We start from the raw sequence: 14,987 nt of genomic DNA on the forward strand, positions 1-14,987 counted from the left end.
ATTAAGTGACTGTGCAAGGCTGCTGTGTTTTAAGTCCAATGTGTCAAAATGGAAAATTATCCACTATGGTAGAAAATAATAATAAGTAGTTTTTCTTTAATTGGTGAAAGACTAAAAAGCCTTGGAATTGGGATGGGGGGTTAAAAAGTCTTGGTATTGGGATGGGAGAGTTAAAATGCCTTGGTATTAGGATGGGGGGAGTTAAAAGCCTTGGTATTGGGATGGGGGTTAAAAAGCCTTGATATTGGGGTGAGGGGTTAAAAAGCCATGGTATTGGGATGGGGTGAGTTAAAAAGCCTTGGTATTGGGATGGGGGGGGGGTTTAAAAAGCCTTGGTATTGGGATGGGGAGTTAAAAAGCCATGGTATTGGGATGGGGGTGTTAAAAAGCCTTGGTATTGGGATGGGAGGGGTTAAAAAGCCTTGGTATTGGGATGTGGGTGTTGAGAAGACTTGGTTTTGGGATGGGGGAGGGGAGTTAAAAGCCTTGGTATTGGGATGGGGGGGGAGTGGAAACCCAAGTTTCCCTACTACAGGAATTACTAAGCTAATATGCAGGATGCTGAACAAACAGGAAGGGAAATGAATTGCCAATGTTTACTGCAAGTTGCTTTGAGTACACCAGTACAGATTACCTTCTGCAATCACACAGGGTTATGGTAATATTGTGAATGTGTCCAGTTTCCTTGGTCCAGCAAGAACATAAGAATGGTGTAGAAACTGCAATGATTGCCAGGGCTTTGGAGATGGCAATAAAACAGACAGGCTGAAAATTGCAAATTTCTCAGAGGTTAACAGATTCATTCCTTCCCTGCTGAGGTGTCCAAACTAGGGAATGGGATAATGAACGCATTGTTTCCAAACTTTTCTGCTTTTATTTCTGACCTACAGGATCTGCAGTTTTATTCGTTCACATTAAAAATATGGAGTTGGCCTAAAAAACTCAAAGGCGAGTAAATTTCATTCTCCAAAGTTGATGAACCTTTGGAAACCCCTAGGTCTATGCATGTTCCTCCATCATCCAGTATATTGAAGACAGAGGTAATCAGAGGTTTGTATATTGATGAAATCATGGAACTTTGAGTCGGTGCAGGGCACGGCACCAGCGGTGAGGTGGCAGAGGTGTGGGCTTCCTGAATAGTGTTTTCCCAGAATACAGAGTGCTATGATGGACTGTAAACTGCTCTGCACAGGACTGCTCGCAGCATGGGGAGTGAGCAAAGAAATGTGCAAAGGTCATACATCCTTGTTATGGAGAGAGAGAGCATGGAAACAGGTCTTTGACCCAGCAAGTCATCCACCTATCAGCTACTCAGTCATGCCAATCCTGTGTTCATTCTAATTTTTTATTCTCTACCCCGATTCCACCACTCACCTACTCTAGGAACATATTAAATAAGCAGATTACTAACCTGCACAGCTTTGAGAAGTGGGAGGAAAGAAGACCGCCATACGGAGACCTACATAGTCACAGGCAGAACATGCAAACTCTGCAAAGACAATACCAGAGGGCAGGACTGAAACAAGCTCTGGTATGAAACAGCTGCCCACTGCACTGCCCTTTAGTTGAACAAGAAAAAAAAGATAAGAACAGCTGACAGTGGGGACGAGGTTGGGTCTATTGATGCAGACATAAAACACAGGGTGACAGGAACCACATTTCGTGTCGGAAATAGCTGGTATCTGGAGTCACCGTCTGAATGGGTGCAGGGAGCAGATACTGGGCAGGAAAGATAAACAGAAGGTCATAGAAAGAGCTGGGGCATGTGTGATTGTTCCTGCAGCTGTGCCCTCCACCTGCACTTTGAATCGATTATCTCATGGTCACACAAACTGCTAATGAAATAGCACGCCAGCACTGAAAAGCAAATGGGTGTCAACTGTGGCATTAGACATCATCTGAGAAATACTAATGTTCCAGGGTTTAGATTTGAAGTTGTGTGATAAGCTGAATGTACAGAAATTTGTTACCTTGTTTTCACAAGTACGTTCTGGAATAGAACATGTGCCTCCCACTGCAGAACTGGCTTGTAAGCAGCATGTTTACACACGGCTGCAGGGGATGGTCAGGGACATGAGAAACACTCACATTAAAGAGATATTATATATTTTTACAATGACCAACTGGTACGTCTTTGGACTGTAGGAGGAAACCAGAAGAAACCCACACAATCTCAAACTCCTTATGAGCAGCGACAGACTGAACCCAGGTTGCCTGAACTGTAAAGCACTGTGCACTACGCTACTGTGCTGCCCATTTAAATATGAAATGTTATTGGAAGCAATCAAGGACAATGTGGGAAGGTCTACCCTCAAACTGTTTATAAAATGCTGCTGTAAAAAAGTGCATCTGGGTCCAACAACTTTGCCATCTTACAGAAGTTTAAAAATGAGTAAAGAGAAAGCATTCAAATTGAGAGATAATTCAGCGATAGAGAGCCATGGGGAGGAGTGACACCACACCCCAGTTCACACCCGTGCCAGTAGACTCTGCTGGACACAACGTTGAGACAAGCATGGTTCTGGTTACATTTACAATTGATGGTGGCCCAGCCACACATTGAGTGATTAGGCCTGTACCCCTCTGTAGAGCAGAAAAGGAAAGTGGGACTTCAGTGTTAGAAATATCAGCTCCACCAATGTTAATCTATATTAACAGATGATGTGAAATGACAAACACCCACCTCTCCTGGCCAGCTGTGTCCCAGAGCTGAAGATGAATCCTCTGTCCTCTTCCTGCACTGCCATCTGAGCCACTGGGCTTATAAACCTCGACAAAAAAAAAGTGACAAATGTTGTTATAGCTCATTTCACCGGATTACAACAGTGGTATGCCACAAATGGGCCAATACACAAAGTGACCAGAGCTGGGATCGTCCAACATTGTATTTGGTATATTTCGAGGCAAGTTGCATCCACTTGGGGTGTGTAATACTGACTTCAAAGCTAACAGCACCTGAAAAGTTAACATGTCTTTTCTTGTGTCATTTTCAGACTCCGGTCAATGGGTTTCAGTGAGTACATAAGCTCCATCCCATATTAAGGAACAGAGCCTCATACAGCAGGCAGCGTAGTTTGCGGGCGGCGGAGTGAGCCGGGAGCAGAGTGAAGACTTAAGGGCTTCGGCTCAACGGACTTAGGCGGAAACGAGCGAGGCGAGGAAGGTTTGGCATTCATTTTCTGTTGTTATTTGAGGAGAGGGGCAGTATGAGTGTGATGGCAGTTTGCTGTTCTCGGTGTCGGATGTGGGAGGCCCTGGAGTCTCCAAGCCTCCCGGACGTCTACATCTGCGCCAAGTGCATCGAGATGCAGCTCCTAAGGGACCGCGTTACGGAACTGGAGCTGCAGCTCGATGACCTTCGTCTGGTCAGGGAGAGTGAGGAGTTGATAGAGAGGAGTTGCAGGCAGGTGGTCACGCCGGGGCCACGGGAGGCAGACAAGTGGGTCACAGTTAGGAGGGGGAAGAGGAAGAGTCAGGTAATAGAGAGTACCCCGGTGGCTGTGCCCCTTAACAATAGGTACTCCTGTTTGAGTACTGTTGGGGGGGACAGCTTACCCGGGGGAAGCGACAGTGGCCCTGCCTCCGGCACAGAGTCTGGCCCTGTGGCTCAGAAGGGTAGGGCAAGGAAGAGGAGGGCAGTTGTGATAGGGGACTCGATAGTAAGGGGGTCAGATAGGCGATTCTGTGGACGCAGTCCAGAGACCCGGATGGTAGTTTGCCTCCCTGGTGCCAGGGTCCGGAATATTTCTGATCGTGTCCAAGATATCCTGAAGTGGGAGGGTGAGGAGCCAGAGGTCATGGTACATATAGGTACCAATGACATAGGTAGGAAAAGGGATGAGGTCCTGAAAGGAGAATATAGGGAGCTAGGAAGGGAGTTGAGAAAAAGGACCGCAAAGGTAGTAATCTCGGGATTACTGCCTGTGCCATGCGACAGTGAGAGTAGGAATGCGTGGCTGAGGGATTGGAGCAGGGGGCAGGGATTCATTGGATTCAGGGTTTTTGGATCATTGGCGCAGGCGTGACCTGTACAAAAAGGACGGGTTACACTTGAATCCTAGGGGGACCAATATCCTGGCAGGGAGATTAGCAGGGGCTACTGAGGTGACTTTAAACTAGAATGGTTGGGGGGGTGGGAATCAAATTAAAGAGGCTAGGCGTGAGGAGGTTAGTTCACAACAGGGGGATGGGAACCAGTGCAGAGAGACAGAGGGGTGTAAAGTGAGGGTAGAAGCAAAAAGTACTAAGGAGAAAAGTAAAAGTGGCAGGCCGACAAATCCAGGGCAAGCATTAAAAAGGGCCACTTTTCAACATAATTGTATAAGGGCTAAGAGAGTTGTAAAAGAGCGCCTGAAGGCTTTGTGTGTCAATGCAAGGAGCATTCGTAATAAGGTAGATGAATTGAAAGTGCAGATTGTTATTAATGATTATGATATAGTTGGGATCACAGAGACATGGCTCCGGGGTGACCAAGGATGGGAGCTCAACGTTCAGGGATATTCAATATTCAGGAGGGATAGATATGAAGGAAGGGGAGGTGGGGTGGCGTTGCTGGTTAAAGAAGAGATTAACGCAATAGAAAGGAAGGACATAAGCCGGGAAGATGTGGAATCGATATGGGTAGAGCTGCGTAACACTAAGGGGCAGAAGACGCTGGTGGGAGTTGTGTACAGGCCACCTAACAGTAGTAGTGAGGTCGGAGATGGTATTAAACAGGAAATTAGAAATGTGTGCAATAAAGGAACAGCAGTTATAATGGGTGACTTCAATCTACATGTAGATTGGGTGAACCAAACTGGTAAAGATGCTGAGGAAGAGGATTTCTTGGAATGTATGCGGGATGGTTTTTTGAACCAACATGTCGAGGAACCAACTAGAGAGCAGGCTATTCTGGACTGGGTTTTGAGCAATGAGGAAGGGTTAATTAGCAACCTTGTCGTGAGAGGCCCCTTGGGTAAGAGTGACCATAATATGGTGGAATTCTTCATTAAGATGGAGAGTGACATAGTTAATTCAGAAACAAAGGTTCTGAACTTAAAGAGGGGTAACTTTGAAGGTATGAGACGTGAATTAGCTAAGATAGACTGGCAAATGACACTTAAAGGATTGACGGTGGATATGCAATGGCAAGCATTTAAAGGTTGCATGGATGAACTACAACAATTGTTCATCCCAGTTTGGCAAAAGAATAAATCAAGGAAGGTAGTGCACCCGTGGCTGACAAGAGAAATTAGGGATAGTATCAATTCCAAAGAAGAAGCATACAAATTAGCCAGAGAAAGTGGCTCACCTGAGGACTGAGAGAAATTCAGAGTTCAGCAGAGGAGGACAAAGGGCTTAATTAGGAAGGGGAAAAAAGATTATGAGAGAAAACTGGCAGGGAACATAAAAACTGACGGTAAAAGCTTTTATAGATATGTAAAAAGGAAAAGACTGGTAAAGACAAATGTAGGTCCCCTACAGACAGAAACAGGTGAATTGATTATGGGGAGCAAGGACATGGCAGACCAATTGAATAATTACTTTGGTTCTGTCTTCACTAAGGAGGACATAAATAATCTTCCAGAAATAGGGGACAGAGGGTCCAGTGAGATGGAGGAACTGAGCGAAATACATGTTAGTAGGGAAGTGGTGTTAGGTAAATTGAAGGGATTGAAGGCAGATAAATCCCCAAGGCCAGATGGTCTGTATCATAGAGTGCTTAAGGAAGTAGCCCAAGAAATAGTGGATGCATTAGTGATAATTTTTCAAAACTCGTTAGATTCTGGACTAGTTCCTGAGGATTGGAGGGTGGCTAATGTAACCCCACTTTTTAAAAAAGGAGGGAGAGAGAAACCGGGGAATTATAGACCGGTTAGCCTAACGTCGGTGGTGGGGAAACTGCTGGAGTCAGTTATCAAAGATGTGATAACAGCACATTTGAAAAAGCGGTGAAATCATCGGACAAAGTCAGCATGGATTTGTGAAAGGAAAATCATGTCTGACGAATCTCATAGAATTTTTTGAGGATGTAACTAGTAGAGTGGATAGGGGAGAACCAGTGGATGTGGTATATCTGGATTTTCAAAAGGCTTTTGACAAGGTCCCACACAGGAGGTTAGTGTGCAAACTTAAAGCACACGGTATTGAGGGTAAGCTATTGATGTGGATGGAGAATTGGTTAGCAGACAGGAAGCAAAGAGTGGGAATAAACGGGACCTTTTCAGAATGGCAGGCAGTGACTAGTGGGGTACCGGAAGGCTCAGTGCTGGGACCCCAGTTGTTTACAATATATATTAATGACTTGGATGAGGGAATTAAATGCAGCATCTCCAAGTTTGCGGATGACACGAAGCTGGGCGGCAGTGTTAGCTGTGAGGAGGATGCAGAGTGACTTGGATAGGTTGGGTGAGTGGGCAAGTTCATGGCAGATGCAATTTAATGTGGATAAATGTGAAGTTATCCACTTTGGTGGCAAAAATAGGAAAACAGATTATTATCTGAATGGTGGCCAATTAGGAAAAGGGGAGGTGCAACGAGACCTGGGTGTCATTATACACCAGTCATTGAAAGTGGGCATGCAGGTACAGCAGGCGGTGAAAAAGGCGAATGGTATGCTGGCATTTATAGTGAAAGGATTCGAGTACAGGAGCAGGGAGGTACTACTGCAGTTGTACAAGGCCTTGGTGAGACCACACCTGAAGTATTGTGTGCAGTTTTGGTTCCCTAATCTGAGGAAAGACATCCTTGCCATAGAGGGAGTACAAAGAAGGTTCACCAGATTGATTCCTGGGATGGCAGGACTTTCATATGAAGAAAGACTGGATGAACTGGGCTTGTACTCGTTGGAATTTAGAAGATTGAGGGGGGATCTGATTGAAATGTATAAAATCCTAAAGGGATTGGACAGGCTAGATGCAGGAAGATTGTTCCCGATGTTGGGGAAGTCCAGAACAAGGGGCCACAGTTTGAGGATAAAGGGGAAGTCTTTTAGGACTGAGATTAGGAAAAACTTCTTCACACAGAGAGTGGTGAATCTGTGGAATTCTCTGCCACAGGAAACAGTTGAGGTCAGTTCATTGGCTATATTTAAGAGGGAGTTAGATATGGCCCTTGTGGCTAAAGGGATCAGGGGGTATGGAGGGAAGGCTGGTGCAGGGTTCTGAGTTGGATGATCAGCCATGATCATAATAAATGGCGGTGCAGGCTCGAAGGGCCGAATGGCCTACTCCTGCACCTATTTTCTATGTTTCTATTACCTGACTGGTACATTTTCTAACATTTAAAAACTGAATGCCCACACACATTCACCAAAATAGGCCTTCCACATCTAGTGTGACCATGACTCTACTGGCCAGGACGTTCCAAACAAAAATCACAGACGGGTGAAAGGTCTCGATCTGAAATGTCGACATTCTGTTCTCCTCCCACACTACAGATGCTGCCTGACCCATTCAGTCACTCCAGCAACTTGTGTCTTGGTGACACACGGGTCCCCCAAGGATCAATTGCAATCAAAAGTTAATATCCTGCCCATAAAATCAGCTGTATTCCCCCCGCGGAAACACCAGATTTTCCCCAAAACAGCAATAAGTATGGCTTTGGAGCAAGCCTGCTACTTTGAATCAGAATCAGAATCACGTTTAATATCACTGGCAGATGCCACATATTGTTTTGATGCAGCAGTATATTGCAATGCATAAGAATAAATTACAATAAGAAATATGGATAAAAATAAATTAAACAGGTGTACAAAAAAAAAGAAAAATACTGAGGTGGTGTTCATGGGTTCATTGTCCATTCAGAAATCTGATGGTGGAGGGGAAGAAGCTGTTCCTGAAATGTTGAGTGTGTGTCTTCAGACTCCTATACCTCCTCCCTGATGGTAGCTATGAGAAGGTGGCATGTCCTGGGTGACAGGAGTCCTTAATAATGGATGCCACCTTTTGAAGATATTCTCAATGCTGGAGAGGCTAGGTCCCATGATGGAACTGCTGAGTTTGCAACTTGCTGCAGCTTTTTCCAATTCTACGCAATGGCCCCTCCATACCAGTCAGAGGCGCAGCCAATTAGAAGCTCTCCACAGTGCATCTGTAGAAATTTGCAAGTCTTTGGTGACAGACCAAGTCTCTTCAAACTCCTAATGAAGTATAACCCCTGTCATGCGTTCTGTGTAACTGCAAGTGGTTAAGGGGTTGGACTAGCAATCTGGAGGTTGAGGGTTTGAGCCCCAGCCAAGTTGTGTGCTTGAGCAAGGCACTTAACCACACACTGCTCCAGTCCACCCAGCTGAGAATGGGTACCAGCAAAAATGCTGGGCGTTAACCTCGCGATAGACTGGCATCCTATCCGGGAGGGAGTCTCGTACTCTCAGTCACTTCACGCCATGAAAACCGGCATAAGCACCAGCCTGATGGGCCACAAGGCTCGTGACAGAGTTTTTAAAAAAATGCATCAGTATGTTGGGCCCCAGAATAGATCTTCAGAGATGTTGAAATCCGGGATCTTGAAACTGCTCAGCCTTTCCACTTCTGGTCCTCAATGAGGACTGGTGTGTATTGCCTCGACTTCCCCTTCTTGAAGTCCACAATCTCTCCACCAACTGACCTACCTCACTCCTGTACACCTCCGCATCACCATCTGAAACTCTACCAACATCGCTGAGCTACGCCAGTGTTGATTGTCAATGAGATGTTATTTCTGATCTCACTCACTGTGACCTCCCATGGAGTTGAACTCTGAGCTCTAGTCAACAAACTGCAGTCTGACATAAGTATTGCTATAGTCCAGGTGATACAAGGACAAGTGGAAAGTCAGTGAGGTTTCATCCACTGTAGACCAACAGGGAAATTGCAGATGGCCCAGGTCTTTGCTTAAGCAGGAGTTGATTCTGGCCATGTCCAACCTCTCAAAGCACTTCAGCTCAGTAGGCGTGAGTGCAGCAGGGTGATTGTTGTTTCCCTGCTCTTCTTAGGCACTGATACGATTGTTGCCCTTTTGAATTAGGTGGGAACCTCCGACTGCAGCAGTGGGAGAGTGACGATGTCCCAGAACACTCCCGCCAGTTGGTTGGCACAGGTTTTCTGTGCCCTGCTAGATACACTACCAGGCCTGATGCCTTGCAAGCATTCAGCCTCATAAAGATGTTCTGACATCAGCCTAGCCTGCAGAGATTACAGGGTCACCAGATGCTGCAGGGATTCACACAGGTGTGGTTTTATTCTCCCTTTCAAAATGTGCATGAAAGGTGTTGAGCTACTCTGGAAGTGAAGCATCACAGCCTTTCACGATGTTAGATTTCACCTTGTAGGAAATAATGGCCTGCAAACTCTGCCAGAGCTGACATGCATCCTATTCTGTCTCTAAATTCAATCGGAATTATTTCTCAAAGTTTAACATTCAAAGTTCAAAGTTTATTATCAAACTACATATATTTCACCGTATACAACCCTGAGGTTCATTTTCTTGTGGGCATACTCAATAAACCTATAGAATAATAACCATAACAGAATCAATGAAAGACCGCACCATCTTGGGTGTTCACCCAGAGAGCAGAAGACAACAAACTGTGCAAATACAAAAAGAAAGAAATAATAATATTCTGTAAATAAGCAACAAATATCCAGAACGAGATGAAGAGACTTCCGTAGATAGTCATAGTTATAGTCATACTTTATTAATCCCGGGGGAAATTGTTTTTTGTTACAGTTGCTCCATAAATAATAAATAGTAATAGAACCATAAATAGTTAAATAGTAATATGTAATTATGCCGGTAAATTATGAAATAAGTCCAGGACCAGCCTATTGGCTCAGGGTGTCTGACCCTCCAAGGGAGGAGATGTAAAGTTTGATGGCCACAGGCAGGAATGACTTCCTATGACACTCTGCGTTGCATCCCGGTGGAATGAGTCTCTGGCTGAATGTACTCCTGTGCCCACCCAGTACATTATGTAGTGGATGGGAGACATTGTCCAAGATGGCATGCAACTTAGACAGCATCCTCTTTTCAGACACCACCGTGAGAGAGTCCAGTTCCATCCCCACAACATCACTGGCCTTACAAATGAGTTTGTTGATTCTGTTGGTGTCTGCCACCCTCAGCCTGCTGCCCCAGCACACAACAGCAAACATGATTGCACTGGCCACCACAGACTCGTAGAACATCCTCAGCATCGTCCGGCAGATGTTAAAGGACCTCAGTCTCCTCAGGAAGTAGAGACGGCTCTGACCCTTCTTGTAGACAGCCTCAGTGTTCTTTGACCAGTCCAGTTTATTGTCAATTGGTATCCCCAGGTATTTGTAATCCTCCACCATGTCCACACTGACCCCCTGGATGGAAACAGGGGTCACCGGTGCCTTAGCTCTCCTCAGGTCTACCACCAGCTCCTTAGTCTTTTTCACATTAAGCTGCAGATAATTCTGCTCACACCATGTGACAAAGGCCCTGTACTCAGCCTCAGGATCATACCTGGACTTCCTGTACTGTGCTGGATTGCCGGTCTTGAATACCACAGATTTAGCCCTCACAGACTACAGATCTCCTGGTCGATCCACAGCTTTCAGTTTGGGTACAACATTCAAACTGAAAGATGAATCCATGAATATTGTCCAGTCCATCGACTCAAAGCAGTCCTGTAAGCACTCCTCCACTTTCCTTGATCAAACCATTTTGGTCCTCACCACTGGTGGGTCTCGGATGGCAGGGTAAGTGTCCTTACCCTGGAATTACAGTGGTCAAGTGTGTTGACCCCGCTGGTTCCCAAACTGACATGTTGGTGGCAGCTGTTCAGACACTTCTACAAGCTGGTCTGGTTGAAATCCCCCGCAATGACAGGGAAGGCATCAGGGTGTGCATTACTTTGCATTACATTTTACTGAACACAAGACAGATTCACTATTTCTGGGACTGGAATTCAGGTCAAAGTGCTCATGATCCAAAGATAACTGTAGGGACTTGCAAATTCAAATTTTTCAGTTATACTGGGCCCGGTTAGAGTTGGTTTAGTTCTGTGGCCCCAGGGTTCAACGTGGTAAAATTCAGGCTAACAAGAAATTTTCCATTTTAACAAACCCTACATGCCCCAGTGACTCTATGCTGTTAAAGAAACAGGTTACAATTTCAACTATTAAAACCAGGGATGATGGGTACTGATGGAGTTGGACTGAAAGAGATGGGCAACATAATAGGCAGGACAGACAGTGAGCAGGCGCAGACGGACAGGTGAGTGGGTGACGGCAGACTGGGGGGAGTGGGCGCTGACAGGTGGGGGGGGAGCAGGCACACTCGGACAGTGGGGGGAGCGGGCGCAGACGGACAGAGGGGGGAGCGGGCGCAGACGGACAGTGCGGGGAGCGGGCCCAGACGGATGGGGGGGAGCAGGCGCAGACGGACGGGGGGGGGAGCGGACCCAGACGGACGGACGGGAAGGGGGCCCAGACGGACAGAGGGGGGAGCGGCCCCAGACGGACAGCGCGGGGAGCGGGCCAGACGGACGGGGGGGGGAGCAGTCCCAGACGAACAGCGTGGGGAGCAGGCCCAGATGGATGGGGAGGGAGCGGGCCCAGACGGACGGGGGAGGGAGCGGCCCCAGACGGACAGCGTGGGGAGCGGGCCCAAACGGATGGGGGGGGGAGCGGGTGCAGACGGACGGGGGAGAGAGTGGCCCCAGACGGACAGAGGGGGGAGCGGGCGCAGATGGACAGAGGGGGGGGGAGCGGGCGCAGATGGACGGGGGTTGAAGGCGCAGACGGACAGAGGGCGGAGAGGGCGCAGACGGACAGCGGGGGGATGCGGGCCCAGACGGATAGCAGGGGGAGAGGGCGCAGATGGACAGAGGGCGGAGAGGGCACAGACGGACAGAGGGGGAGTGGACACTAATGGAGCCCATACAGAAGGATGAACACATTCACGGAAACTGTACACCCATGAGATGACCTCAATTCAAATGTTTTATTAAGCCACGGAATTTCACTTCAGGCAAAACTATTTGTCATAATTCAGGGCTAGTAATTCTAAACAAATTGCATCATTTAGTGCCACTCCCAACGTCTCTCTATCAGCCTTGGAAATTCGTTCACATAACAAGGCAAAATGATGGATATCTTGATAAGTACTAGAAAGAGAATTCTGGCCCTCAAAGGGAGTGCATTTTGGATCTTATCAGTTCTATGAGCAAACAAACTTCTCATTTACAATGCGCAATCTAACATTTTGTTGGGGAGCTTCAATGGACAAAATTCAGACTTTGCTGTTGTACTGCTCTCAGCTCAGCATGTCCTTGCTGGTGACACTTCACTCACAGTCACAACAGTAACAGCAGCATCCCACCTCCTCGGCCGAGAGCAAAACACAATGAAACAAGGAGGGAGATTTTATACGACTGGAAAGTACTCAGAGATCTTGAAACGTGATGGGCTGCAATAAAAGGTCAGGAATATGGGAGCAATTCAATCAGAAACTTATAGAGAATGAAGCAATTGCAGCTCTCCTATAAATAGCTCCTTGCAATCAAGGAATTATTAAACTGCAAATACTTCATTGCTTGAATCACTGCACTTGGCCATCCACCGCAGATGATTTCGGAGGCAACACTTTAATCACGAGATCAGAGACACAGTCCCACTTGTAATTTGAAATAGTTAAGGACCGTTTCAGCAGAGACTCAAGAGATGGCAGATGCTGGATTCTGGAGCCATAAACAATCTGCGGGAGGAACTCAGATGAGGTCAAGCAGCATCTGTGAGGAGAAGGAATAGTCGGCATTTTGGGTCAAAACACTGCATCAGGACCTCCAGATCTGAGCGACTGCAGTCTCTTGTGTCTAGACTGATTTTATAAAGATCTCCAGTGGTAGCAAATGAGAATGAAACTTCAAAACCTTGAAAAGGCAAAGAAAAAGAATCAAACTGAAGCAAAACAAAAACTGAAACGTAACAGAAAATGTTGGAACCGTTCCTGTCGGGCAGCATCCATGGAAAGAGAGAGAGTAATGTTCCAGGTCAGTCACCTGGAAGTGTTTCTGGAATTGACTGCTTTGGTTTCTGTTTACAGAACCAGCAATTTTCAACACTGGCCACTGGCAACCCTATGACAGGGCAGCATGTGTGGTAGACAAAGATCAGAAGTTACTTCTGATTGCAGAAATCATGGAATGGCAACAATTCTGCAGCCTACTCAGATCAGTCTGATACAGCACCAGCCCTTAACTGGGATGCCACTGTTGGTGCAACCCCAGGGGTGTAAGATCACACTGTACGGAGAGCTTCCTTTCTATTTTAACCACAAGTGAAACATCATCCTGGTTTGTTGATTACTATAGTGTCACTTTGGCACAGGACTGCTGAAATGAAGATATTAAGCCCAAACCCAGCCGTGCTCATCTGAGATGCAATCTGAAAAGATGGGGGGCCTCCTCAGCATCCTGGTCAACCATCATCACCAAATCACTCTAAATGTGGCATTGCCCTGTACTCTAATCCGATGCTACATTTCTTGCTTTGCAGAAAGTAGAACGCATCTATCACTTGGATGACTGGATACTGTGAAAGGTATGTTCCTTAATGGAGAAACAAGAACTTGCAAACACTGGAAGCTGGAGCAAGAGAGAAGCTGCTGGAGGAACTCCAGATGAAGGGCTTTGACCTGAAGTGTTTTACTGTGTATTTCCCTCCATCACCCACTGAGTTTCTTCAAGAGTTCAGTTTTGCTCCCCTTTAATTTCTGCTTGAAATCCAGGGAAACATTGCAGAGCACAATTCAAAGCAAGCTACCAGATCCAAATGGCACATGGGACGTTTGTCACTTCCAGTCAACTCTCAGCTCTCATTATTGTTCAGACAGTAAAATAGCCATGGTCATCCCTACATGTGGCACAGGTTGTGAGGGCATCAAATAAATACAAAGACAGGCTCATCTTTGGAGTGAATCTAAAACTTTGTTAAAATATTTGGGGAGGCGAAAATGACAAGAGAGAAATGCCTTCTTGATATGCAAAAATTTAGCCAGGAGAAGTCAGTGAGTCTGCAAGTGAGCAGAAGCCATATTAACTAAGAGCCGATCAAGGACACTATTTCAATAGCATTTATTAATTAAGCTCCCGCACAAAGGTGACATAAATCTTGGTCCTCTCCAATCATCAAAATTCAAAAATAGGACGAAAAATTTTAAAAATCAAAATTCAAAACTCCAAATCTTTGCAGAAGGTTTCACAGGGAAAGGCAGCAAAAAGAGAAGGATGCTCCGAGAGTCTGTCAGGGAGAGAGAGCAAAGGATGATCAGAAGGTTGGACAGGGAGAGATGGCAAAGGGAGAGGGATGGTCAGAGAGTCTGTCAGGGAGAGAGAGCAAAGGGAGAGGGATGGTCAGAGAGTGACAGGGAGAGATGGCAAAGGGAGAGGGATGGTCAGAGAGTGACAGGGGGAGACAGCAAAGGGAGATGGATGGTCAGAGAGTGAAAGGGAAAGATGACAAAGGGAGAAAGGTGATCAGAGAGTGACAGGGAGAGATGGCAAAAGGAAAATGATGGTCAGAGAGTCTGTCAGGGAGAGATGGCAAAGGGAGATGGATGGTCAGAGAGCGATAGGGAGAGACAGCAAAGGGAGCGGGATGGTCAGAGAGTGTCAGGGAGAGATGGCAAAGGGAGAGGGATGGTCAGAGAATGACAGGGAGAGACAGCAAAGGGAGATGGATGGTCAGAGAGTGACAGGGGGAGACAGCAAAGGGAGAATGATGGTCAGAGAGTGACGGGGAGACAGCAAAGGGAGAATGATGGTCAGAGAGTGACAGGGAGGGATGGCAAAGGGAGAATGATGGTCAGAGAGTGACGGGGAGACAGCAAAGGGAGGTGGATGGTCAGAGAGTGACAGGGAGAGATGGCAAAGGGAGAATGATGGTCAGAGAGTGACGGGGAGACAGCAAAGGGAGGTGGATGGTCAGAGAGTGACAGGGAGAGATGGCAAAGGGAGAATGATGGTCAGAGAGTGACAGGGAGAGATGGCAAAGGGAGAA

The 14,987-nt window shown here is 46.6% G+C and overlaps 1 protein-coding gene across 7 annotated transcripts in view; it reads right to left on the bottom strand.

The window, feature by feature from the left end:
* The window catches only part of rab27a (RAB27A, member RAS oncogene family), a 201,105-nt gene that overhangs the window by 27,436 nt on the left and 158,682 nt on the right, over positions 1-14,987 (bottom strand). For all 7 annotated transcript variants that reach the window (XM_063066502.1, XM_063066508.1, XM_063066506.1 and 4 more), the window contains one exon: positions 2,684-2,769. In XM_063066502.1, the coding sequence (XP_062922572.1) occupies positions 2,684-2,769 (86 nt within the window). The remainder of the gene's footprint in view (positions 1-2,683; positions 2,770-14,987) is intronic.

Source organism: Mobula hypostoma, chromosome 13 (genome assembly GCF_963921235.1).
Source record: "Mobula hypostoma chromosome 13, sMobHyp1.1, whole genome shotgun sequence".
Taxonomy (NCBI): domain Eukaryota; kingdom Metazoa; phylum Chordata; class Chondrichthyes; order Myliobatiformes; family Myliobatidae; genus Mobula; species Mobula hypostoma.